Raw genomic sequence first — 26,570 nt, 5'->3', positions numbered from 1 at the left:
TCCGTCTACACAGATAAGTGAGTTGAGCGTAAAGAGAGATTATAGTACTGACCTCTTTCGCCCTCTTGCTCTCTCTTTCTATCTTTCTCTACCTCTCTCTCTCTCTCTCTCTCTCTCTCTTTATCTCCCTCTCTCGCTCTCCAGAGTTCGACAGGTAGTTTCTCTCAGAAGCTGTGGCTGGGTGTGGCAGCGACGTGTGTGTCTCTGTACAGGCAGGGCGAGGCGGAGGCTCTGGAGTCCTTCCCCTACGGACAGATCTGCTCCTACGGCGTCTCCGACAGCAACACCTTCAAGATCACCGCCGGCGACCGAGACCTGCTGTTTGAAACTACCAAGGTGGGCAAACAAAAGCTCATAGCAGGAGGCATAGTGTGTACTAATGATGCATCTGTCACTCACAGACACGTAGCGGAGTCTGTGGGTGGAATTAAACCTGAAAAGGTCTTTGATTGACTCCAGTTGTTCTCCTCATTCGGGCCGCATACAGCAGTGAGCCTCTTTATTGTGCCTGGTGAATGGCCTCTATTCCTGATCACAGTGACACGTTGTGCACAGTCATTGAAACAGCCACTCTGCCTGCTCATGATGTTATTCCACCCACAGCGCCCTGACCCACGTGCAAAAACAGTAATTAATCGTGATTTAAACGAGAGTACACAGCCTGCCTCTCTCTCTGCCACCAGAATCAACCACCAAGAGTCTTACTTCCTGTTATTAAATACTAAGCGGGGGTGAGTTTTTTTCTTTGCGGTGTTAGACTAAAATATTAGCCCATAACATTTCCCAGAAACCTGGATATTTCCCCAAACAGCTAATTATTTTTTTCTTTGTGAGAACAAATCATCCGTTCATCCTGCAGATTTGCTTGCATCTTCCCACGCGGAACAAAGCCCTCTCTGTGATCTCTCTCTCACGGGGCACAAGAGTGGCTTTTATTTGTTTATTGGGGCAGCAGAACAGGCAAATTGGAGGCCAGCTAAAGGAGGGTGATACTTTTCTGAACTATGGGGCTCACATTGCTCTGTATTAAACTTAGAGGATTTAAGTGGATTGGGCAGAGTTCACCAGGAACATACGATCATGAGCTAATGCAATATTTTGCTGTGACCTTAAGGACAGATATAAAACCCAGCTGAAACACAGACATGATATGTTGAAATGCAAAACCCATCTGCCTTTGTTGTTGTTAGGGTTGTGTCTTACTGAAGTTCAGTCCAGTGGTGTGAGTGCTGGTGCTGCTGCAGAATGGGCCAAGGCACATCACGCTCTGACCATCCCTGGAGGATTGTGTCTGTTCCAGCAGCAGCTGGATGACATCATCTCTCCCCTCCCTCCCGTGATGGTGCCAGACACAGACATTGAGAAAGCCACTCCTCACACTGTCACCAGTCTGATTCTCTGTTCTCTCTCTCTCTCTCTCTCTCCCCTTCTGTTCTCTCTCACTTTTTCGTTCTTTCTCTGTTCTCTGTTCTCTCTCTCTTTCTCTCTCTCCACCTTTCTCTGTTCTCTCTCTCTCTCTCTCTCTCTCTCTCTCTCTCTCTCTCTCTCTCTCTCTCTCTCTCTCTCTCTCTCTCTCTCTCTCTCTCTCTCTCTCACACAGCTGACTGAGATCATGCAGCTGATGAATGCCTATTTCAGTGCCATCCGTCGCCAGTGTGGGAGGGGCGAGGACGTGGTGAGCATCACAGAGGGCACTGCCATCGAGGTGGGCTTCCACCACCTCCCCCCGACACCCACCCCCACCCTGCTGGAGCTGCCCTCGCACCCCGTGTGAAGAGCACTCCTTCCCCCTGTCCTCAGCTCACACGCAGCCTCCTCGGAGCCCAGCCCCAGCCTAGCGGACCCTGCGCCTGCTTCCTCCACCTCCTCCACTGGGAACAGCACCACAGCCAAAACAAAGAGAAGGCTGTTTTTACTCCTCATCCGTGAAAATAAACCTCGCTGAGAGTTCCAACTGAAGGAGCGAGAAGGGGAGGAGCCTGTTTTGTAAGTGAGGCTAGAAACCCACAGAAACCGATGTGGGTGCTGATTAGGTGTCACCACCTCCCCCATCCTGCCACACAACCTCTGTTCTCACATGGGAGATCCGGCACCCCGACAACGTGAGGCACGGAACCCGAAGCTGTGGCTCCTTATCTCCTAGAACTCACAGGGCCATACTTCAGGGAGACACACTGTTGCCTAGACACAAGAGTTCATCTACAGTTCCCCAACCAGTTACACTGCTCACCTAGAGACACGGAGCAAAGCAGAGGACAAACTGCTTGAGGGAGCGCTGTGAACGTGCCTCTGCTATGCTGTTCTACATGTCGTGCTCTGCCTTTCCTAGAAGATTTATCGCCCTTTCCTAGAATATCTGTCATGCAATAGAAAGGGGGGGGGTGGAATCAGACTCACTGACTCACACCCACACTTTCACCTCCTCTCTCTCTCTCTCGCACACACACACTCTGAAAGGGTCTGTTTTCATAAAGACCCCAGCCAGGCTTGCATTACCTAGAACTGTCGATGTGGCAAGCCGTGTGAACTGGAACTTGAACCAGATGATGGAGCTCAGTAAGTCACTCTGGCTGTCATGGACACGACTGCTCCTGCTGGTACTGTCTGCTGGGTGGGAGAGACTACTGGATGGGACACTTTGATTGGACGAGACTACAGGATGGGACACTTTGATTGGACGAGATGTTATAAAGGACCCAGCCTCATGCTGTGTAACAGAAACTATAGGATCTTGGGCTATGACTTGTCTGTTGGTTCTACCAAACACTCTGATTTACCCCCCCTTTTGTCAACTTGCTGCTTGCCCGAGCCATCACCCCAACATGAAACTATGGCTAACACTTGGCTAACACTTGATAGGAGCATTTTAAATGTCTTGTCTGTTCATTTTTAATAGTTAAGTGATCCAATTTTGATCTTATATCTACAATTTAAGGGTGGAACTGTTATTTCCCTGTCTCTGTTTCAGTGGGGAACTTATTCGGTGTGGATGGAAATGAGCTGTTTTAAGTCCGCACTCTGAAGAATTGATGTACTAACCTAACCCCCAGCCAGTAACATGGACCATCCCAACCACAATGCAGACCCCTGTCTTTTCTCTGCTGTGCCGACATACAGAACCAATGCTGTCCTGACTATTGATGCGTTTTTAGTATTATTTATGTACACACTTTGTGACACATTGTTTGGTGTGGTCTTTTTATTTCATCCATTTTGTATGTCTTAAATGAGGACCTGATTTTTGTGTTTTTTTTTATTTTTAGTATGGCTTTGAAATTATCCCATTAATGTCTCATCTAGATCCATGAGGTCACTGTACTGATCAGCCATGTGATCCTATAAAAGCTTAAGGGCTCTATTCAATCTGTATCGTGGAAGTTCAGCGTTTAAAGGAAACGTTCCCGCATTAGCGGAGACTCCATTCACGGTGAACGCTGCATGACTCAATTGGAAATGACTTTCTATCGTACCATCTGTAACGCTTCAGCGACAGATTGAGTAAAGCCCTAAGCTACCTTATTGGAAATGACTTTCTATCGTACCATCTGTAACGCTTCAGCGACAGATTGAGTAAAGCCCTAAGCTACCTTATTGGAAATGACTTTCTATCGTACCATCTGTAACGCTTCAGCGACAGATTGAGTAAAGCCCTAAGCTACCTTATTGGAAATGACTTTCTATCGTACCATCTGTAACGCTTCAGCGACAGATTGAGTAAAGCCCTAAGCTACCTTATTGGAAATGACTTTCTATCGTACCATCTGTAACGCTTCAGCGACAGATTGAGTAAAGCCCTAAGCTACCTTATTGGAAATGACTTTCTATCGTACCATCTGTAACGCTTCAGCGACAGATTGAGTAAAGCCCTAAGCTACCTTATTGGAAATGACTTTCTATCGTACCATCTGTAACGCTTCAGCGACAGATTGAGTAAAGCCCTAAGCTACCTTATTGGAAATGACTTTCTATCGTACCATCTGTAACACTTCAGCGACAGATTGAGTAAAGCCCTAAGCTACCTTATTGGAAATGACTTTCTATCGTACCATCTGTAATACTTCAGCGACAGATTGAGTAAAGCCCTAAGCTACCTTATTGGAAATGACTTTCTATCGTACCATCTGTAACACTTCAGCGACAGATTGAGTAAAGCCCTAAGCTACCTTATTGGAAATGACTTTCTATCGTACCATCTGTAACACTTCAGCGACAGATTGAGTAAAGCCCTAAGCTACCTTATTGGAAATTACTTTCTATCGTACCATCTGTAACGCTTCAGCGACAGATTGACTAAAGCCCTAAGCTACCTTATTGCCACAAACACACAGCACGTTGCCCTTCTGTGTTCACTACTTGGCTGGTAGACTTTGTCCAAGTTCATTAAAGTAACCAAAAAGTCCTGTTTTGAGCATGGACCACAGAGAAGTTCTGCTGTAAGCTTTCTCCAGACGTTAGATAGTTGCACCTCAAATGTTACACCCCAACGTCATCTAGACCAATAGAAGTTCTGCTTTCTCCAGAGAATATACCCAGACGTTAGATAGTTACACCCCAATGTCATCTAGACCAATAGAAGTTCTGCTTTCTCCAGAGAATATACCCAGACGTTAGATAGTTACACCCCAACGTCATCTAGACCAATAGAAGTTCTGCTTTCTCCAGAGAATATACCCAGACGTTAGATAGTTACACCCCAACGTCATCTAGACCAATAGAAGTTCTGCTTTCTCCAGAGAATATACCCAGACGTTAGATAGTTACACCCCAACGTCATCTAGACCAATAGAAGTTCTGCTTTCTCCAGAGAATATACCCAGACATTAGATAGTTACACCCCAACGTCATCTAGACCAATAGAAGTTCTGCTTTCTCCAGAGAATATACCCAGACGTTAGATAGTTACACCCCAACGTCATCTAGACCAATAGAAGTTCTGCTTTCTCCAGAGAATATACCCAGACGTTAGATAGTTACACCCCAACGTCATCTAGACCAATAGAAGTTCTGCTTTCTCCAGAGAATATACCCAGACGTTAGATAGTTACACCCCAACGTCATCTAGACCAATAGAAGTTCTGCTTTCTCCAGAGAATATACCCAGACGTTAGATAGTTACACCCCAACGTCATCTAGACCAATAGAAGTTCTGCTTTCTCCAGAGAATATACCCAGACGTTAGATAGTTGCACCTCAAATACACCCCAACGTCATCTAGACCAATAGAAGTTCTGCTTTCTCCAGAGAATATACCCAGACGTTAGATAGTTACACCCCAACGTCATCTAGACCAATAGAAGTTCTGCTTTCTCCAGAGAATATACCCAGACGTTAGATAGTTGCACCTCAAATACACCCCAACGTCATCTAGACCAATAGAAGTTCTGCTTTCTCCAGAGAATATACCCAGACGTTAGATAGTTACACCCCAACGTCATCTAGACCAATAGAAGTTCTGCTTTCTCCAGAGAATATACCCAGACGTTAGATAGTTACACCCCAACGTCATCTAGACCAATAGAAGTTCTGCTTTCTCCAGAGAATATACCCAGACGTTAGATAGTTGCACCTCAAATACACCCCAACGTCATCTAGACCAATAGAAGTTTTAGTTATGTTGTAATACAGAAGTCTATTAGGAACCCTGGCTGTGGTGAGCTTTCATTTTCCCTAACCCGCCTCCCCCTATACCTGGCAGCCAGACTTGGAGGTCTTCCTCAGGTGGAAGGACCCACCATGGCACAGCCAGCCCTGCCTCCTGCCCATACGATATGCAGGCAGTCACTGTCCAGTCAAGCCGTCGCTTTTTATACTGCAGCTGCAGGCAGCTACGCTCACGGTCTCGGAGATCCCTCCCTCCGTGGAACTATGAAAAGGAAGACAGAGTCTAACCTGAACCTGGCTTTGTTTAAAGCTTGTTTGTACACCGCATGGTACCTTCTGTATGTAATGTGTGTATAGTCAATTGCACTATTGTTTTTTTTTAACTAACTTGGATGTGCAATAAGTAAACTATAAAGACTATGTAATTCATTAAAAAGCAGCACCATTGTACCATACTGTTTGTTATTGTTTTAAGGCTCAGTATCCCTGAAAAACAAAGCCACTCTCATTGATGCCCTAGTTACAGTCCATAGTTAGGTTCTCAACCGGAGCTGCCTGGCAGAGGGGATGGATTTTGGTGCCAGCAACCAGACAGGTTTCTAAAATCTCTCCTTCTGAATAGTCAGCATCTTAGGTTGACACAATGGACTTGACCTGCTTGACCGAGCAGGTATCGCTGAGTGAGCCTGCATTTCTTTTTGGTAATGAGGCCTGAAGTAGCGTAGGGGGTTAGCACACAGACACTCCGGGTGAGTTGTAAAGCTTTTATCTAGCATTATTTTGTGGACCCTTGAAAAGTTTAGTATTCTGAAAATGCCCACTTCAAAGACTAACTTCTAAGGACTGCATGTCAGTGATTGTACTTCATGATGCAGTAATGAACAAATATATCCTAAAAGTATTACAATTATTTATATGAACAGCAGCATACAACTCACACTTAAATCCACCAATGGCAATGAAGAATATTCTCATAGAATTTTTATTTTAAATAATTGTATAATTTCACAACAAAGCTCAACATGAAAAGTATTTACATTTGGATGGCTACAAAAAACTGTAGATGCGATGCAATTTAACAAGTTTCTTGATGCACATAGAGTAAGAGAAAGTATGGATTTACACTCAGGCACCAGAGTAGAGAAGTAGGCTGTCCTCTGCAATAACAATGTAACAGATCAAATTTTATAACAATGACCATTGCCATACTTACAAAACAGATGTTTTGGTTAAGTACATACTGGACAGCAGCAACTGATCTGAGGCCTATGATTATCATGGGCTCTGGTGTCATAACACAAACTTCTCAGAAATGTACGAAGACAAAGTCACACCAGGCATGTTATTCTGTCCCCATTCAAGGACGCTGGAGTGTTTCTCCGGCTTGTATGTTAGTCGGTGTGACTGCAAAAGGAACAGCACAAAAGCAGAGTAGTACTACACAGTATAAAAATAGGGCCAAACGAGGCTACGAGTTCTGCTGACGGCAACAGGAACAGAGGATAGAGAAAGAGTGACGTAAAATTCCAAATCAACCTCTAACCCAAACCCACTGGGCACAATATTATACATTCCACCTGTCAAGAGAACAAGATGGAGCTGATACCCATTTGATCCTTTCAGATCTACCATCTATGAAGTGTATCGTGGCAGGGGTCGTTTTGGAATCCTGCATGAGAGAGAAAGACTAGTCATTCACTACTATTCATAACCATCAGTGGGGACTGGATACAGGCACACAGATTGAAGCGTTGCTTTAACTCCCAAACAGAGCTTAAGGACAGAAGAGGGAAGAAAAGCAGTAGGGATGAACTTTAACACTTTTCTCCATAGCGATGGGGCAGGTGGCACAGGAGGCAACAAGCTCAGCCCTATCTATCCCTGGTTGGGCTGTAGAGGTGGACCAGACCCATGTCATGTGACAGGGGTGTCTGAGGGAGGGACCCATGTCATGTGACAGGGGTGTATATCCCATCTGTCCTCACTGCTCCTGAGTTCCCCAGGAGATGTAGTCGGGCCGCGTGGCAGCACTGTACTCGTCGATGAGCTGCTGCACCACCTCGCGGGAGTTGTCCAGCTCGTCAAAGTTATCCTTGAAGATGTCCTCCTTGCGGAACTGCTCCAGGAAGGCCTCGCGCTTTCGCAGTTTGTCGTACTGCTTGCAAGTCCGCTCGAACAGCTGCAACGGAGGAAGAGAAGAGAAAGGGCATCCAGTGAACTTGTAGCAGTGAATACATTACATAATTACATTACATATACCTCGTATTAGTCACTTTCTGTCCATTCCCTCAGTCACTGACTGTGGGTCAGGAGGATACAAAAAATTACTCGACATTTATTACCAACCCATGAAGTGTTTTGCCATCGAAATGTTAGCTAAGGATTATAGTTGTCACCTTTTAAAATATTTTTGCACAAGGTAACCTACTCCCAAGTAGCCAACCTGCTCCCAAGTAGCCAACCTGCTCCCAAGTAGCCAACCTGCTCCCAAGTAGCCAACCTGCTCCCAAGTAGCCAACCTGCTCCCAAGTAGCCAACCTGCTCCCAAGTAGCCAACCTTTAGAACCTGTAATGAGAATGAGGGGCAGAACTTACACAGGAGATGCTGGTGTGATTAGCCATCATCAGGCCGCTGACGCGGTGGGCGGAAGGTAGGTACGGGGACTTCCTGGACAAAGCCACCTGGATGCTGGCTGGACCCCAGGGGATGAAACTGGCCAGCTTACGCTCCCGGATCCTCTGCAGGCTCTTGTGGACCTGCACTCACACAAACAGGATTGTATCAACTTATGGAAAGTATTATTGATATCGCTAAAACATTTGGACCAATATGTTTAACACACAGCACCACAAGGCCATTACAATATCCACTTGGTCTTCAGCCATCTCCTTCATAACATCCAGAATAAGCAGAGGAGTCAGCTCATTAACTAATACAGAACTTTATTTTTTAATGTCCATAGTTAAGAACTTCTCTTTGATTAGAGAACTTCTTTTTTAAAACACACATATATACATATATATTTAAAAAATATATAAAAAAATATTTAAAAAAAAACACAGAGCTAGCACACATTCTCTTTCAAAATATACACACGCACACACCTGGGTGGGGTCCACCTCTCCCTGGATGATGTTGAGGATGGCAATGTAGCAGTGGTTGGTCTGTCTGTCCCTGCCCGTGGACACCATGACATTCTTGGGCTGCAGCAGCCTCCGCATCACATCCAGCACGGTGGTCTTCCTCACACTGGCCACCTGGGAGAGAAACAAAGGAGAAGGTATGTATAAACACGCGTAATCATATATGACAGGAACGCTTTGTTCACCAAATGTTTTTAAAAGAAGATGAATCGTCAGATACTTGGATAACTCAGTCAAGATCAGTGTTTTCAAGAACAGAGATTAAAGCTAAACTAGTACAAGTGGTGGGACTGGCTTTAACTCTTTTAAAAAGTATTTTTGTGGTAGGGGTAGTAGTTTAAAAAAGGTTAACTTCACTATTTAAAGCAAAGCAGTTACATATAGTCAAAGTTAAAGGCAGTAAAATAATTGGTCTGATTACTTTGATATAGTTGGCATGGTAGTCTATTACTTGGGATTGTAGGGCAGTTCGATCACAAAAACGTCTAAACTACAGTTGTTGAGTGTGAAACTAAAAAAGAAACAGACAAGACAAAATGGTTCTGTCAGAATATGGGAACAAACAGCAGGCGCATGTGGACAACACTCTTTTAGGAAAGCAAAGCAACCGGGTTTCAGATAAATAGATGTACAATTTGCTTTCGTAAAACATTCAGTGTAAATTAAGTTGGATTTTAGTTGAATGATGTAACGATTAGAAAGTTCTAGGCTATTACTTGGGGAAAGAAATATGATGGTGCATCTAGAGACGACAGCTCTTTAAAAGTAGTTTTGATGGTAGTTGAACTACGTACAACAGGTTTGCATCTAGACCTACTAATAGCTAGCTGTAGTTCTAATAAACCAACTCTTTAGGCTAACAGTGAAATCGGAAAAGAACATTTCCTGAAGAAAATGTGGTGTGTTTGCTAAGCTTGTTTTGGAGTATGTATGGTTTTGAAATACGTTATAGCAGTGCTGGTGTCCACAGTAGTAATGTTGGGGACAGGTTATAGTTAAACAAGTAGCTAAATGAAAAGTTAGGATACCCTGAACATGCCAAAGTCGGTTTGGTGTCTCTAGCTTGAATGGTTCAATAGTTACTGTTCAAATCACATCAAATTGCATTTGTCACATGCTCCGAATACAACAGGTGTAGTAGACCTTTCAGTGAAATGCTGACTTACAAGCCCTTAACCAACAATGTAGTTAAAGAAAAAACACTTTTTTTTGTATAAGAAATAAAACAAATAATTAAAGAGCAGCAGTAAAATAACAATAGCGAGGCTATATACCGGGGGTACCGGTACAGAGTCAATGTGGTTAGTCGAGGTAATATGTACGTGTAGAGTTATTAAAGTGGCTATGTATAGATAATAACAGAGTAGCAGCAGCATAAAAGAGGGGGGTTGGGGGCATTAGTCTGGGTAGCCATTTGATTAGATGTTCAGGAGTCTTATGGCTTGGGGGTAGAAGCTCTTTAGAAGCCTCTTGGACCTAGACTTGGCGCTCCGGTACCACTTGCCGTGTGGTAGCAGAGAGGACAGTCTACAACTAGGGTGGCTGGAGTCTGACTATTTTTAGGGCGTTCCTCTGACAGGAGTAGCATGCAGAAGAATAATCATAAAAATAAGTTTGACAAAGACTTCAGTGTGTTAAAAAAAACTGGTAACTCAGGAAGAAAAATGAGCGCCAACTGGGTTTAATGTTTTTTGAATGGTCATCCACCTTGCAATTCCAAGTCAGAAACTCTGGCATCTTTAAAGAGCTCCAACTTTCTGACCTGAAGATCACTAACTTCATGATTTTTTCAGAGTTCCCAGCTGTCTTGAAAACGCCAAGACGTACTACGCGGTCACTGAGAACTACTTACCGATTGGTCAGTGGTGAGCGGTGTGTAGCCAGTCATCAGGAAGTGAAGGCGGGGCGTGGGGATGAGAGAGGCGATCAGACCAATCAGGTCGTTGTTCATGTATCCAGGGTAACGCAGGGTGGTTGTGCTGGCTGACATGATGGTGGAAACCTGTGGAGAGAAAGAACCTTTAGTCGTCATAATTACTCGTGGCTGTTTTTATTTCCGTAATCTTGTCAATTTCTGTCGGGCAATCACCAGGAGTGGTCATAAGAAACGCAGCCTATATGACAGGGATCATCACCTAGATTCAGCCGTGGGACAATCTTTTCATGAGTGGATGGTAAGGGAGACTGAAAATAATTACAAATCATTTGTAGACTGCAAAAAGCCCAAATAGATATCATATTTGACTAAAATATAATAGCTTCAAAACGTATTTACATTTGTATACAATCACATGTATAGTATGTGTCTATTATGCGTGAGAATACTTTGGAACAGATTTCCAAAATTAAAAATCACTTGAGGCTGATTTGTTAGTGTTTTTACAATATTTAATGTTTAAAAAGAAGACATGCTATATGAGATTGTATGGTTAGAAGGTTAGCTAGAGAGGGGTATATAGGGCTGGTTCAATTACTGTATGAACGACGGTTACGGATGAAGACTGTCATGAAAATAAATAACCGGCATAACCGTTTAAATATTTTTTGGGGGTGGAATGAACAGCTGACTGAAGACAGAATTGCCTGGCAATCGTGAGATTGAGTCTGTTTCTGCAGTAACATGGAATCTTAACAACGTGATGAAACTGCTATTTGAGTTGCCTAGACACAGTGTCCCCCTCCCTGCAGTGGCACACATAGAAATATAATGAATAGAACAGACTTGGCACCTCTGACCCTGGCAATTTGACTGGTAAACTCATGGGTACACTTACAATAATTTCCATGGCAATGTTCCTTCAAATGATGTGGCTCATACAATGGAATGTAGTTTTTGTAACGTCAGTTGAGTTGAATCAACAAATCACAGCCCATTTTGACAGGTACACTTCCTGCTTTTAATTCCTTCTTTTACTTCCTCCTTTGTTCCCAAGGGTACACTCGCAATAGCCGCCAGTCCACCCATTATGCCACCGTTGACTTGAATGGGGACGATAGTTCTATTTATTCTATTTCTTTGGCAGCACATGCAGTCAGGACCACAGAGGAACATTTAAAAACATAACATTTGACCGGTTATTACAGTGCCCGCGTTCATTTGTGTGGCCAATTAGTCATCCAAATCCCATGACCGCCACAGCCCTAGGGATATAGACATATTTGACCACAAGTTGTTTTTTTGACAACCACTGGGTTTTCATTCAAAAATAATTGCTAGGGAGTTTTGAGTGTGAGATCCAGTTTGACAGTTAAAGTGTGAGGAGTAACTAGTCTAACTAGTTTGTTCAATCCTCAGGACATTCTGGCTAACAGTGTGAGGTTTACTTCACCCATACACTCTCTCTGTACTTGCCTAATCATTTCTGGGTCACGGTCAGTAGGCTATAAACAGTAGCCTGGTCCCAGTTCAGTTTGTGCCGTATTACCCACTTGGCAAGACAGCACAAACAGATCTGGGACCAGGCTATCAAGAGGCCTCTGTATAGAAACACTTTCTCCTCTCAGGAGTCTGGTGATCTAGAACCTAGATATTGCGAACACCATTAGGGAAGGAAGTGGAGCTTGCACCTGAGTGGCAGGTGTCAATCACTCACCAGCTGGTTGATCTGGGAGAAGGAGGGGTTCTGGATGTGCAGCCTGTCGGTGGCGATGCGGTTCAGAGCAGTGTTGTCCAGTACCACCTGACACACACAAGTCAAAAAGAGAAACAGAATGAGAGGGATGTGTAGATGTGAGGTTAGAAGATTGCCGTCTTTCTGTGGAAATGTCAATGGGGAGGTTTGACTTTAGAATTAGGGGAAAGATATGCAAGAGAGAGATGCTGTGTGGTAGAGACTAGTTAACAGTGGGCTTTGATCCAACCCTCCAGTGAGTCTTGATGGGTAAAGCAGAGTAGACAGTGTGCTGCTGTGTGAAGACTGAAGCATTGAGGCACACACTGTGCGTCACTAACAGGGGAACCAATTCTTCTCCACATAGATTCTATTAGCTGTGGGGGCTAACCCAATAAGCCTGTGTAGAGGCCTTTACGTAAACTCCTGCAGGAGGAAGTAGATATTGGAGAGGAGAAACATTAGGCCGTCAGAGCATCTCGGGAACTAATAGAATCATCAATCCCAGGCAGATGTAATCATCCAGAGATGTAAATGTCCACCAACACTGCCTCATTACCAGTCATACGCCCCAGCAGCAGCGATGGTCAGACAAATTATTCATGATATACAGGCACTGTGGCTCCTAGTTCAACTTCCTCCCTCTCTCGAAGACTTGGCCGTGGAGATTGCCTGAGGCAGAGCGACAGTTATGGCTTTTGACACCACACTGAGCATGTTGAGAGTGGTGGTGGTGGGAGGGGGTGAGGCTTGTCCTTCCCCATCCTGTGGTGTTTAGTGGGATGAAGAAACAGAACAACAAGACAGTGTGGAACTGGAACCTGTTTTTTTGCTTCTTTTTTTTAAAATCACATTTTAAACAGCACAAGGGGACGTTTTCAAAAAAATGACCATTCAACATCAGAGTTTATGTGCATGGATTTGATTCCAGGAAAGAACCTTTTGTCTATTCCCCCAACGGTAGCCAGCTGAAGGCAAAAAGCACAGATGAGAGGGTGTGTGTGTGTCTGCAGATGTGTGTGTATTCCTTGCTCACCACACAGTCTGCGTTCTGGGTGAGCCTCTTGAGTGTGAGCAGTGAGTTGTAGGGCTGCACCACCACGTCGCTCATCTCATCCTGGTTAGGAAACACAGAGTAGGTCTGCACCAGCTTCTTAGGGTACCTGGCCAACACATACAGGAATAGAAAAGTAGCACACACACCAGGTCACAGGGAAACATCCAACAGTGGAAAACTAAAAGGTGCCTCCAGGGAGAGAATATTACCTCGCCAATGGAGGCTGGGACAATTATGGTTACAATTGGGAGAGTGTTTCTACTCCATAAATTATAAACCTACTAACTTCACAGCAGTCAAACAGAAGGAGAGACCACCTCATCTCGATGTGGAAATTCAGCCTCCGCGTGTGTGTGTGTGTGTGTGTGTGTGTGTGTGTGTGTGTGTGTGTGTGTGTGTGTGTGTGTGTGTGTGTGTGTGTGTGTGTGTGTGTGTGTGTGTGTGTGTGTGTGTGTGTGTGTGTGTGTGTGTTTAGACCTGTCATTGAGCCTCTCCAGCAGGTAGGATCCCAGCCCGGACCCTGTTCCACCAGCGATGGAGTGACAAAGGACAAAACCCTGCAACAGAGAAACAGGAACCATCTTAATTATTTAATTCCACTGCTCTGGGTGAAAAGAATAAAAACGTCTCCAATGTTTGGGCCTATCCAGACAAATGAGTAATTTCCTCTGGCTCAGTGCGTCACTACCCCTCACATATTTCCTGACAGCTGATACCCATACGCTTCAATTGATGTGGGTTTCATCTCGTTGTGATGGTCACACAGGGATTTAAAACTCCCGACATGAAAATACAATACAAAAACATTTTGTAGAATTTAAAACACTTTCTCTTGGTAGAAACAAACCACTTTCTCTTGGTAGAAACAAACCACTCTCTCTTGGTAGAAACAAACCACTCTCTCTTGGTAGAAACAAACCACTCTCTCTTGGTAGAAACAAACCACTCTCTCTTGGTAGAAACAAACCACTTTCTCTTGGTAGAAACAAACCACTTTCTCTTGGTAGAAACAAACCACTTTCTCTTGGTAGAAACAAACTACTTTCTCTTGGGCACAGGCGGACTAAATCAGTTAGTGCCCACTGCTGATGAAGGTGTAATGGAGTCCGCAGGCATTTGAGTGGCGTCTGTGCATTGCTCAGAGGACGCAGGGCAGAATAGTATCTGTCTAGTTGAAATGCCTATTGAAATGTTTTTATTTTATAATTTAACCATGTTGTTAGTAATGTTGAACTATTACTAAATATTATCAAATCTATTTTACAGTTATAAGGAAAGTAAAATCATATAATTAGTCGATTTATAATTTGATTGTTACTATATTTAGAAAGCATGTCAGTAATTTCGAGCCCGATTCATCAACATTTGTTGAATAGGAACTCCATCACATACACCAAGTGTCCAAAACATGAAGAACACCTGCTCTTTCCATGACATAGACTGACCAGGTGAATCCAGGTGAAAGCTATGGTCCCTTATTGATGTCACTTGTTAAATCCACTTCAATCAGTGTGGATGAAGGGGAGGAGACAGGTTAAAGAAGGATTTTGAAGCCTTGAGACATAGATTGTGTATGTGCCACTCAGAGGGTGAATGGGAAAGACAAAACATGTAAGTGTCTTTGAAAAGGGTATGGTAGTAGGCGCCAGGCGCCCTGGCTTGTGTCAAGAACACTGCTGGGGTTTTCACGCTCAACAGTTTCCCGTGTAGATCAAGAATGGTCCACCACCCAAAGGACATCCAGCATCCCTGTGGAACGCTTCCAAAATCTTGTAGAGTCCATTCCCTGACAAATCGAGGCTGTTCTGAGGGCAACTCAATATTAGGAAGGTTCCTAATGTTTGGTATACTCAGTGTATATTTCATATTTTCATCATATTTTTACTATGTACTTGAGCTTGTTACCTCAAAAATGACTACACCTCAGAAACGTATAACTATTTATACCAGAAAGGTGAGATTATCTTTCTTGGAGTATACAGCATTACTAGTTGTTTATGGCCTGCTCATGATAAATAATTACTTTTGAGTATGTCTATTTAGGCAGAAATCTACATTTTAGATTACATCTATCAGGTTAAGTAGTAGTATTTATTGTACTGTGCCAGTATATACGACCTGTGTTTATGCCTCCCACTCTCCACCCAGCCTGGAGATGGGAGGGCAGGCCAAGCCCACAAATAGGCTCTCTCCTTCGCCTAGACAGCCATGTAATACCTGCCTTCTACTCCAGTCCAGCTATTACCACCCAACACGGCATGCCACACCCTATCTCTCTCTCTCTCACACACACACACACACACACACACACACACCCTCAAATGCATGTCCACACACACTAAATAATAATGTTGGGACATAAAGAGTAGGGGCAACAGAAATTACACAGACTTCTATGGGGAAAGTCATGTTGTTTTAAGGGAGGCAACCTTAAAGGAATGTTTTTTTTTAAAGGCTTGAAATAACAGCATTTACTAGTTTTAAGATGACATGTGTGGGCTCCCATTTTATTTGTACTCTCTATTAAGTTACCAATTATAAGTCGCCAAAGAAAGCCTGCTTTCCACCACAGCACAACTGAAGGGAAAGAGAAAAAAAGAACTGAAAAACCTATATTCCTTTCACATGTCAGTCAGTTACATATGGAGAGAATCAGGAAGTGTTTCAGTCTGGATAGTCCCCTCCCATTTTCAGGTTCTCCCTCCAAAGTTAACCGCACGTGAGGCAAGATATGCAGTCAGTGCAGTGTGTGTATGCTTCCAAACTCAGTCCTGCTGACTCCTTAGCATTCACCCCATACGTTCTGTGGACCAATCAGAGACTGAGAAAGAGTGGGCTTGCCTCCAAACTGTCGCTGCCGTCCGCCTCTCTGTCTATGATATCAAAGATCTCCTCATGGATTTTCTCACCCTGCAAACGACAAGACATGCATTATTCCAGATTGTTATTTGGGTGAATGTAGTTACAGAAAAAGAAGAACATAGCCAAACTTCTACTAAATATGCATTATTCGCCTCAAGGCTAAAGCTTCTGTTCTCTACATGGACCCTGTCCTTTAGCCTGTGGCCCAGCTACAACCAACAACATGGTCCACATAGTCACCTGTGAGAAGCCGCTGGCCCAGTTGTTCCCTGCACCTCCCCCGTGCTCCGACAGGTAGATGTTCTCTGGGTTGTACAGGTTGGCGTAGGGGGAGTTGAGGATAGAGTGGATCACCCTGGGCTCCAGATCCAACAAAACAGCACGGGGGATGTAATGTTCATCGTCTGCCTGTGGACCATATAGAGAGAGAGGTAAGGCTTACTCCTACTTGATGCACAGAAAGCAAAGCATACACAATAAGAATTGTAGTCTGGTGACTACCTACAGGATCTGATGTCACAGGAAGGCAAAAAAAGAGCATCAAGGACATCAACCACCCGAGCCACGGCCTGTTCACCCGGCTATCATCCAGAAGGCGAGGTCAGTACAGGTGCATCAAAGCTGGGACCGAGATACTGACAAAGATCTATCTTAAGGCCATCAGGCTGTTAAATAGGCATCCCTAGCCGGCTTCTACCTGATTACACAACCCTGCACCTTAGAGGCTGCTGCCCTATATACATAGACATGGAATCACTGGCCACTTTAATAATGTTTACTCATCTCATATGTATATACTTTATTCTATTCTACTGTATTTTAGTCAATGCCACTCCGACATTGCTCAATCTAATATTTATAGAATTCTTAATTCCATTATTTTACATTTGTGTTGGAGCTAGGAACACAAACATCTCGCTGCACTCGCTAAATATGTGTATGTGACCAATAAAATGTGATTTGATCGCAGAAAAATGGTGAATGCCGACTGCCATAAATTATTAGACTGCCCCATCTAGTGGGGAATAATGGTAAAGTCTGTGATGCATGTTTCATGTCTATTTAGTTTGCCATCAATACAGCAGCTGCTGCACCGCATATTTGATTTGATTTAACTAGGCAAGTTAAGAACACATCTTAATTTACAATGACGGCCTACTAAAAGCATCCTGCGGGGACGAGGACTTAAAAAATATATATATATAAAATAAAAATATAGGACAAAATACACACATCACGACAAGAGACACGTAAAGAAAGAGCTAAGACAACAACACAGCATGGCAGCAACACAACATGGCAGCAGCCAAACATGGTAGCAGCACAAAACATGGTACAAACATTGGGCACAGACAACAGCACAAAGTACAAGAAGGTAGAGACAACAATAACATCATGCGAAGCAGCCACAACTGTCAGTAAGAGAGTGTCCCTGATTGAGTCTTTGAATGAAGAGATAAAACTGTCCAGTTTGAGTGTTTGTTGCAGGTCGTTCCAGTCGCCATCTGCAGCGAACTGAAAAGAGTAGCAACCCAGGGATGTGTGTGCTTTGGGCACCTTTAACAGAACGTGACTGGCAGAACGGGTGTTGTATGTGAAGAATGGCGGCTGCAGTAGAATAAGCATCAACCAGTGGGTCTTGCGATAGGTATACAGAGATGACCCGTTTATAGAGGAGTATAGAGTGCAGTGATGTGTCCTATAAGGAGCATTGGTGGCAAATATGATGGCCGAATGGTAAAGAACATCTATAAATTACATCTCTGTAATCTAGCATGGGTAGGATCGTCATCTGAATCAGGGTTAGTTTGGCAGCTTTGGTGAAAGAGGAGCGATTACGATAGAGGAAACCAAGTCTAGATTTAACCTTAGCCTGCAGCTTTGATATGTGCTGAGAGAAGGACAGTGTACCATCTAGCCTTACTCCCAAGTACTTGTATGAGGTGACTACCTCAAGCTCTAAACCCTCAGAGGTAGTAATCACACCTGTGGGGAGAGGGGCATTCTTCTTACCGTGTATGACCTTCGCATGACATTTGTATTGGAGGTGTTCATAACAAGGTTAAGGGCAGAGAAAGCTTTGTTGTAGAGCGTTTAACACAAAATCCAGGGAGGGGCCAACTGAGACTATCATCTGCATATAAGACTATTATCTGCATATAAATGGATTAGAGAGCTTCCTACTGCTTGCGCTATGTTGTTGATGTAAATTGAAAAGAGCATGGGGCCTAGGATTGACCTTTGGGGTACTCCCTTGGTGACAGGAAGTGGCTGAGACAACATATGTTCTGACTTTAAACACTGCATTCTTTGAGCCAGGTAGTTAGCAAACCAGGCCAAAGACCCCTCGGAGACACCAATACTCCTTAGCCGGCCTACAAGAATGGAATGGTCTACCATATCAAAAGCTTTGGCCAAGTCAATAAAAATAGCAGCACCACATTGCTTAGAATCAAGGGCAATGGTGACATCAGAGGGCCTTTAAGGTTGTAGTGACATCCATAACCAGAGCGGAAGCCAGATTGCATACCAGAGAGAATACTATAGACAAAATGGCGTTGGAGGAGATGGACGCCGTTTTACGGTCTCCGAACCAATTGTGCTATTATGTGTTTTTTTCGCGATATTTGAAAATTATTTGGTACATATTGTTTCTGCAACCGTATCTTACGGAAGAAAAGAGCTTCTGGATATCAGGACAGCGATCAGTCACCTCGGATTAGACAAAGATTTCTTCAACAACAACAAGCAGGACTCACACGATATTCTCCAAACAACCCACTTGGCAGACATCCCAATTATTCGCAAAAGGAAGTGACGCAGAGGACGAAGAGCCGGATGCCTCGTCCGGACCCGGAGAAGAAACCTAGGAAAGCTGCCATTACCGTCAATATTACTCGCCAACATGCAATCATTGGACAATAAACTAGACGAGGTACGATCACGAACATCCTACCAACGGGACATCAAAAACTGTAATATCCTATGCTTCACAGAATCGTGGCTGAATGACGACATGGATATTCAGCTAGCGGGATACACACTGGACCGGCAGGATAGAACAGCACAATCCAGTAAGACGAGGGGGGGGGGGGTCTGTGCATATTTGTAAACAACAGCTGATGCACGAAATCTAAGGAAGTCTCTAGATTTTGCTCGCCTGAAGTAGAGTATATTATGATAAATTGCAGGCCACACTACTTGCCTAGAGAGTTCTCACCTATACTTTTTGTGGCTGTTATTTACCACCACAGACAGATTATGGCACTAAGACCACACTCAGTCAGCTGTATAAGGAAATAAGCAAACAGGAAACCACTCAACCAGAGGCGGCGCTCCTAGTGACCGGAGACTTTAATGCAGGGAAACTCAAATAAGTTCTACCAAATCTCTATCAACATGTTAAATGTGCAACCAGAGGGAAAAAGAATTTGTACGCACACACAGATGCGTACAAAGCTCTCCCTTGCCCTCCATTTGGTAAATCTGACCACAATTCTATCCTCCGGATTACTTCTTACAAGCAAAAATTAAAAGCAGGAAGCACCAGTGACTTGGTCTATAAAAAAATGGTCAGATGAAGCAGATGCTAAACTACATGACTGTTTTGCAATCACAGACTGGAACATGTTCCGGGATTCTTCTGATGGCATTGAGGAGTACACCACATCAGTCACTGGCTTTATCAATAAGTGCATTGAGGACGTCATCCGCACAGTGACTGTACGTACATACCCCAACCAGAAGCCATGGATTACAGGCAACATTCGCACTGAGCTAAAGGGAAAAGCTGCCGCTTTCAAGATGCGAGACTAACCCGGAGGCTTACAAGAAATCCCGCTATGCCCTGCGACAAACCATCAAACAGGCAAAGCGTCAACACGGGGCTAAGATCGAATCATAGTACACCGACTCTGACGCTCGTTGGATGTGGCAGGGCTTGCAAACCATTACAGACTACAAAGGGAAGAACAGCCATGATGTGCCCAATGACGCAAGCCTACCAGACGAGCTAAATCACTTCTATGCTCGCTTCGAGGCAAGCAACACTGAGGCATACATGAGAGTATCAGCTGTTTCGGATTACTGTGTGATCACGCTCTACGTAGCCGACGTGAGTAAGACCTTTAAACAGGTCAACATACACAAGGCTGCGGGGCCAGACGGATTACCAGGACATGTGCTCCGGGCATGTGCTGACCAAATGGCAGGTGTCTTCACTGATATTTTCAACATGTCCCTGATTGAGTCTGTAATACCAACATTCTTCAAGTAGACCACCATAGTCCCTGTGCCCAAGAACACTAAGGTAACCTGCCTAAATGACTACAGACCCGTAGCACTCACGTCCGTAGCCATGAAATGCTTTGAAAGGCTGGTAATGGCTCACATCAACACCATCATCCCAGAAACCCTAGACCCTCTCCAATTTACATACCGCCCCAACAGATCCACAGATGATGCAATGTATATTGCACTCCACACTGCCCTTTCCCACCTGGACAAAAGGAACACCTATGTGAGAATGCTGTTCATTGAACGCTGAGCTGTAGTCAACACCATAGTACCCTCAAAGCTCATCACCAAGCTAAGGAACCTGGGACTAAACACTTCCCTCTGCAACTGGATCCTGGACTTCCTGACAGGCCGCCCCCAGGTGGTGAGGGTAGGTAGCAACACATCTGCCACACTGATCCTCAACACTGGAGCTCCCCAGGGGTGCGTGCTCAGTCCCCTCCTGTACTCCCTGTTCACCCACTACTGCATGGACAGGCACGACTCCCACACCATCATTAAGTTTGCAGACAACACAACAGTGGTAGGCCTGATCACCGACGAGACCGCCTATAGGGAGGAGGTCAGAGACCTGGCCAGGAGGTGCCAGAATAACAAGCTATCCCTCAACTTAACCAAGACTAAGGAGAGGATTGTGGACTACAGGAAAAGGAGCACCGAGCACGTCCCCATTCTCATCGACAGGGCTGTAGTGGAGCAGGTTGAGAGCTTCAAATTCCTTGGTGTCCACATCAACAACTAACTAGATTGGTTCAAACACACCAAGACAGCCGTGAAGAGGGCACGACAAAGCCTATTCCCCCTCAGGAAACTAAAAAGATTTGGCATGGGGTCCTGAGATCCTCAAAAGGTTCTACAGCTGCAACATCGAGAGCATCCTGACCGGTTGCATCACTGCCTGGTACGGCAATTGCTCGGCCTCCGACCGCATGGCACTTCAGAGGGTAGTGCGTACGACCCAGTACATCACTGGGGCAAAGCTGCCTGACTTCCAGGACCTCTACACCAGGCGGTGTCAGAGGAAGGCCCTAAAAATTGTCAAAGACCCCAGCCACCCCAGTCATAGACTGTTCTCTCTACTACCGCATGGCAAGCGGTACCGGAGTGTCAAGTCTAGGACAAAAAAGCTTCTCAATAGCTTTTACCCCCAAGCCAAAAGACTCCTGAACAGGTAACCAAATTGTTACCCGGACTATTTGCATTGTGTGCCCCCCCCAACCCCTCTTTTACGCTGATGCTACTCTCTGTTTATCATATATGCACAGTCACTTTAACTATGCATTCATGTACATACAACCTAATTGGCCCGACCAACCAGTGCTCCCACACATTGGCTAACCGGGCTATCTACATTGTGTCCCACCACCCACCAACCCCTCTTTTTACGCTTCTGCTACTCTCTGTTCATCATATATGCATAGTCACTTTAACGATACCTACATGTACATACTACCTCAATAAGCCTGACTAACAGGTGTCTGTATGTAGCTTTGCTACTCTTTTTTCAAATCTCTTTTTACTGTTTTATTTCTTTACTTACTTACCTACACACACACGCACACGCACACACACACACACCTTTGAAAGGGGCAGCAACCTTAAAGAAGAAAGGGTCTTAACCATCTGACCCAGATGTGTTTTGGAGGTCAAGTTTTAGGAGCTCTGACTCAGTGACCGCCTGCAGGGGGAAAATAGGGAGGAGCATCGGGGCTAGTCGCATTAGAAGTGTTTGGAATTGAGGAAATGTTCAACGGGCAAAGAGGCATGACTGAGTCAAATAGGAATCCTGACTTAAGGAAGTGATTAAAGAGCTTAGCCGTGTGCTCCTTGTCAGTAACAACCACATCAACATTAAGGGACATGGGCAGCAGTGAGGAGGAGGGTTTATTCTCCTGGTCTTTAACCATTTTCCAGAAGTTCTTGGGGTTAGACCCAAAGAGAGAGAACTTCTGCTTAAAGTAACTCTCTTTGGCCTCCCGGATAGCCCGAGTGCACTTATTTCTCATTTGCCTGAACAAGAGTCAGTCAGCCTGAGTATGAGTATGCCGAGGCTTTCGCCAAATGGAATTCTTAAGGTGGAGTAACTCTACAAGATCACGGTCAAACCCAGGGCTGAACCGGTTTCTAATTCTCATTTTCTTTATAGGTGAATGTTTGTTAACAATACCACTGAAAATATCAAAAAAGAAGGTCCAAGCATCTTCGACAGAGGGGATCAAGCGGATTCTATACCAATTTACAGAGGCCAGGTCATGAAGGAAGGCTCGCTCATTAATTTTTTTTTAGCAAGTGTCTATGAGAAATCAGGACAGGTTGTTTCACTGAGCAGCCATTACGAACACAGGCTGTAAAACAGTGATCACTAAGGTCATTACAGAAAACATCAGAATGATACCTATCAGGATTATTTGTGAGGATAACATCAAGGAGAGTAGCCTTTTCTGGGTGTTTGGAGTCATACCTTGTGGGATTGGTAATAATCTGAGAAAGATTTAGGGAATCAGATTGCTTTAGGACTTGGTCAGGTGGTTTAAGCATGGCCCAGTTGAGATCACCTAGCAGGACAAATTCAGACTTATAGTGTAAGAGGCCAGGAGAGAGCTTCGGGCAGGTAGGGTAAAGGCTGGTGCTGATGGAGGACGATAACACCCAGCAACAGTCAACAAAGAGCTATTTACATTTACATTTAAGTCATTTAGCAGACGCTCTTATCCAGAGCGACTTACAAATTGGTGCATTCACCTTATGCTATTTGAAAGTTTAACGCTAAAAAACAGCAAATCAAATTGTTTGGGGACAGACTTGTTGGAGACAACAGAGCACTGACGGTGTTCCTTGGTAAAGATTGCCACTCCACCACCATTGGAAGATCTGTCTTTAAAAAAAGAATTGTATTATTTTTTACCTTCATTTAACTTGCCCTGTTTGTGTAGTCAGTGGATAACTGTCATGTACTGTACTTTAGTTTGAAGCCAAATCTGGCAACCTGCCTAGCCCACATCAGGATCAATAGACAGAGAGGCGAGGATTCCTTCTAGTCTATCGCCCTTTCTCAGCTAATATTTTCTTGATTCCTCACATCCTTGCTCCTTGTTTCCTTCTCAAAACACTGGAGTAGACGGTTTGAGGGGAAGGACCTTCGAACTTCTCCAATACGGTTGAGAAGAATACAACAAGGTGATAAGATGCGATGCCTAGATGCACTCTCTCCCCATGGGTCTATATCCGGGATAGGAACCTGACCCACTGATCTAGCCAGCTAATGATGTTCTGTACCTGATAGAAGAATACATCCTTCCTGTCAGTGCCCTCTGTGGCGAACTCCTCCACAATCCCCTCCGGACTGATGCCATGCTCTGCACAGAGTTGTTTCCAAAACTCAAAACCAACTGCAATGGAGAGGAAATAAGATGCATTTAATTACAACACTAAACCAATGCATGTCCAGTAGTTGTTATTTTACTACTAGCGTAGCTGTTGGTTAGCGTTAGGTATATGTGCTAGCTAGCTAATAATTTGTAGCAAGGGAAAGACTTCACCGTACTTTGGTTTCCACATTGGCCAAGTTGAAGTGTTATGATTTCTCGGGGCATATTCCTCTTTTAGTAGATTCCCTACCAGCGAAGTTGATAATCGGAGAGACTGCTGTCTAACCGACCACTGTATTAATCTTACTGACCTGACTGCTGCTTCCCGCTTGGAAACAACACGAAATACCGCATAAATGGAGTCACAACGCCAAACGGCATTTGCGACAATGCGCAGGCTCACATCCTTCTTCTTCTTCTTCTTCTTCTTCTATAATATTACGGCGTTCCGCAAACACACGTTATAGGGGCATGCCGCTACCTACTGTACTGGATTGTGTAGTCAATCACAGTTCAGAGAATAATGAATAAAGAACCAAACATTAAGATAAACTAAACCATCCTTTCTAATCCTGTACTACTAAGAAATTTAAAAAAAGAGCCCTAATAACTTCTATCAAATCCTGCATGCTCACATTTAGGGCTGCATTCAACAAATAGTAGGAGTTGAGTAAAATAGTTTAGAAAATGGCTGTGAATAGAAGTACATTAGAATTACATTATTATTTACTACAATTAAAGAAATAATTGACTTTTTCGAAATTGTCTGGATATAATTACATATCTCTAAAATCGTATTTAAATTAGGCTATTTCATTATGTGTGTGCATGTAATTGTGGTGGACGCTGTAGGAGAGAGGAATAACGTCATGGGACAGACAAAAAGTGAGTAAAAAAACACCCTAAATATGTTTAGAACTACAAATGAACATTCTTCTGTCAATTCTTGTTTTTTTTATGTCACAATTCCAACCCTCCTCATTTATCTGGGCTTGGGACTGGCAAAAGTCACCCAAAAGAGACACTGGCGGAATTACTTAGATTTTTTTCTTTCTTCTTAATTTGGTTTGGTTTTTAACCTTATGGTCAATTTAGGAGCCTACAACAAGTCACAGTAAAACATGAACATTTTTAACATAATATTTTTAACATAACATTTTTTACATGTTTTTGTATACAATCTACATTAACAATCTAAATGGACCAAAAAGAGACAATAGAAAAAACTGTCAATGGCAATGTGAGAAAATTATGGTAACTAGTCTGGCCCTAATTCAGGTTAATTGTTTTTTTTCCAGACCTCCCTACACACACACACACACACACACACACACACAGGCTGTGCTGGTTCACAGAAAGAGTGGGTCATCGTCATTTTGGTCAAGGCTCTCTAATCCAGGTTCAGCAGCTGAGGGAGCTGACTTAAATGAGTAAACAGATGATGTGCCAAAAAGCTGCAAAACATTATCAGGCAGCTGGTGCTCATAGCAAGCCTCATAACAAGGCTCACCAGACAGCTTCGGTCCATATCGAATGTACAGGATGGCGTTAAGGGTCTGCAAGGACATCCGATTTCTAAGTTAGCTTTTTACCACTCTCATCTGGCTGAATACTCTCTCGACTTCAGCATTCGAGTGTGGCAAGGACAACACAGACACAGCAGCCATGGCAAGTTCTTGAAAAGGGTTGATATCAGCTGCATCCCTGAACTTCCAAATCTCACTCCAGAAGCCCAGTGCGTTTTTTTGTCTCATTCCATTTACTAAGATGGATGGCACGCCATTGCTGAACAATGTTATCTATGTCTGCAGGGAAGTAACCTTGGTTATCTGTAAAGGTTTCTCCCCACAGTTGATTGTCTCGTATATGACCTTGCAGGCCTCCCTGCGCTTTGGAGACACTGAAAAACAGTTATAAGTCTCTCATACCAAGTACTCCACACTACAGGGGATGGTGTCATTGGATGCTTGACTTACAGCAAGCTGCAGAGAGTGGCACACACAGTGATTAAGAACCAGATATTTGAGGCCATACTCCTCCTTCAGCACTTTATTTATGGACCCCACTGTTAATCCCCATCATAACAGAGGCATTGTCAGTCCCTATCCCCAGGAGTTTCTCTTTTTTAAGACAACACTACTTGAGGAAAGCCACAACAGCACGGGCTATAGATTTGGCATCTTCTCCCTCCAACTCAACAAGCCCCAGAAATGTTGATACAATTGTCTGCTTGGTGTCACTAAAGTACCTTATCACAACCCCCAGGTACTTAGAAACACTAACATCCGTGTGGACTCATCGAGGAGGAGGCTGAAACGCTGGTCACCCACATCTGCAACCAACTTTTTCAGAAAGTATGGTGCTAGAACACCAGTAATAATTTCTGTTATGTTGAAGTGGGTAGCAGCAGTGGAGTCTTGAGAAAGCAGCTCTACATGCTTCTCCAATGTGATCACATGCCAGCATGGAACAGTGTTCAGCGATAGCTAATGCCATGGTGGCCTCAGGCTTTTTTGCAGTACATTTTTTTTAACCATAAATGGCAGCTTGTTTTGGGTGGAACTGTTATAAGGCTTTGCCTTTTGAGTATGTTTTTGAGTTGTCATGTGTTTTTTTTACATCACTAAGTTT

The 26,570-nt window shown here is 44.0% G+C and overlaps 2 protein-coding genes across 3 annotated transcripts in view; one reads left to right on the top strand and one right to left on the bottom strand.

The window, feature by feature from the left end:
• Window positions 1-6,051, top strand: part of LOC123998974 (unconventional myosin-X-like) — a 54,169-nt gene extending 48,118 nt beyond the window's left edge. For both annotated transcript variants that reach the window (XM_046304268.1, XM_046304266.1), the window contains exons 12-13: window positions 145-336; window positions 1,601-6,051. In XM_046304268.1, coding sequence (XP_046160224.1) covers window positions 145-336; window positions 1,601-1,774 — 366 coding nt within the window. In that variant the 3' untranslated portion in view covers window positions 1,775-6,051. The remainder of the gene's footprint in view (window positions 1-144; window positions 337-1,600) is intronic.
• A 503-nt stretch (window positions 6,052-6,554) lies between these two features.
• Window positions 6,555-24,360, bottom strand: LOC124000241 (tubulin gamma-1 chain-like). The gene is made up of 11 exons (XM_046306475.1): window positions 24,116-24,360; window positions 23,848-23,960; window positions 16,516-16,683; window positions 16,255-16,323; window positions 13,891-13,970; window positions 13,393-13,519; window positions 12,339-12,425; window positions 10,598-10,747; window positions 8,707-8,859; window positions 8,197-8,358; window positions 6,555-7,780 (listed from the first exon to the last, which is right to left on the bottom strand). The coding sequence occupies exons 1-11, from the start codon at window positions 24,162-24,164 to the stop codon at window positions 7,583-7,585; spliced, it is 1,356 nt and encodes a 451-aa protein (XP_046162431.1). The 5' UTR covers window positions 24,165-24,360; the 3' UTR covers window positions 6,555-7,582.
• Between the last annotated feature and the right edge of the window lie 2,210 nt (window positions 24,361-26,570).

Source organism: Oncorhynchus gorbuscha, linkage group LG16, assembly GCF_021184085.1.
Source record: "Oncorhynchus gorbuscha isolate QuinsamMale2020 ecotype Even-year linkage group LG16, OgorEven_v1.0, whole genome shotgun sequence".
NCBI lineage: Eukaryota > Metazoa > Chordata > Actinopteri > Salmoniformes > Salmonidae > Oncorhynchus > Oncorhynchus gorbuscha.
Note: the sequence above shows the minus strand (reverse complement) of the source record. Positions and strands in the feature narration are given on the sequence as shown.

Coding starts and splice junctions, on each gene's coding strand:
- LOC124000241 (XM_046306475.1), bottom strand. CDS start 24,164: ATGCCCCGAGAAATCATAACACTTCAACTTGGCCAATGTGGAAACCAA. Junction 23,961..24,115: donor TGGCCAATGTGGAAACCAAA/GTACGGTGAAGT, acceptor TCTCCATTGCAG/TTGGTTTTGAGTTTTGGAAA. Junction 8,359..8,706: donor GAGAGGTGGACCCCACCCAG/GTGTGTGCGTGT, acceptor GTGTGAGTGCAG/GTCCACAAGAGCCTGCAGAG.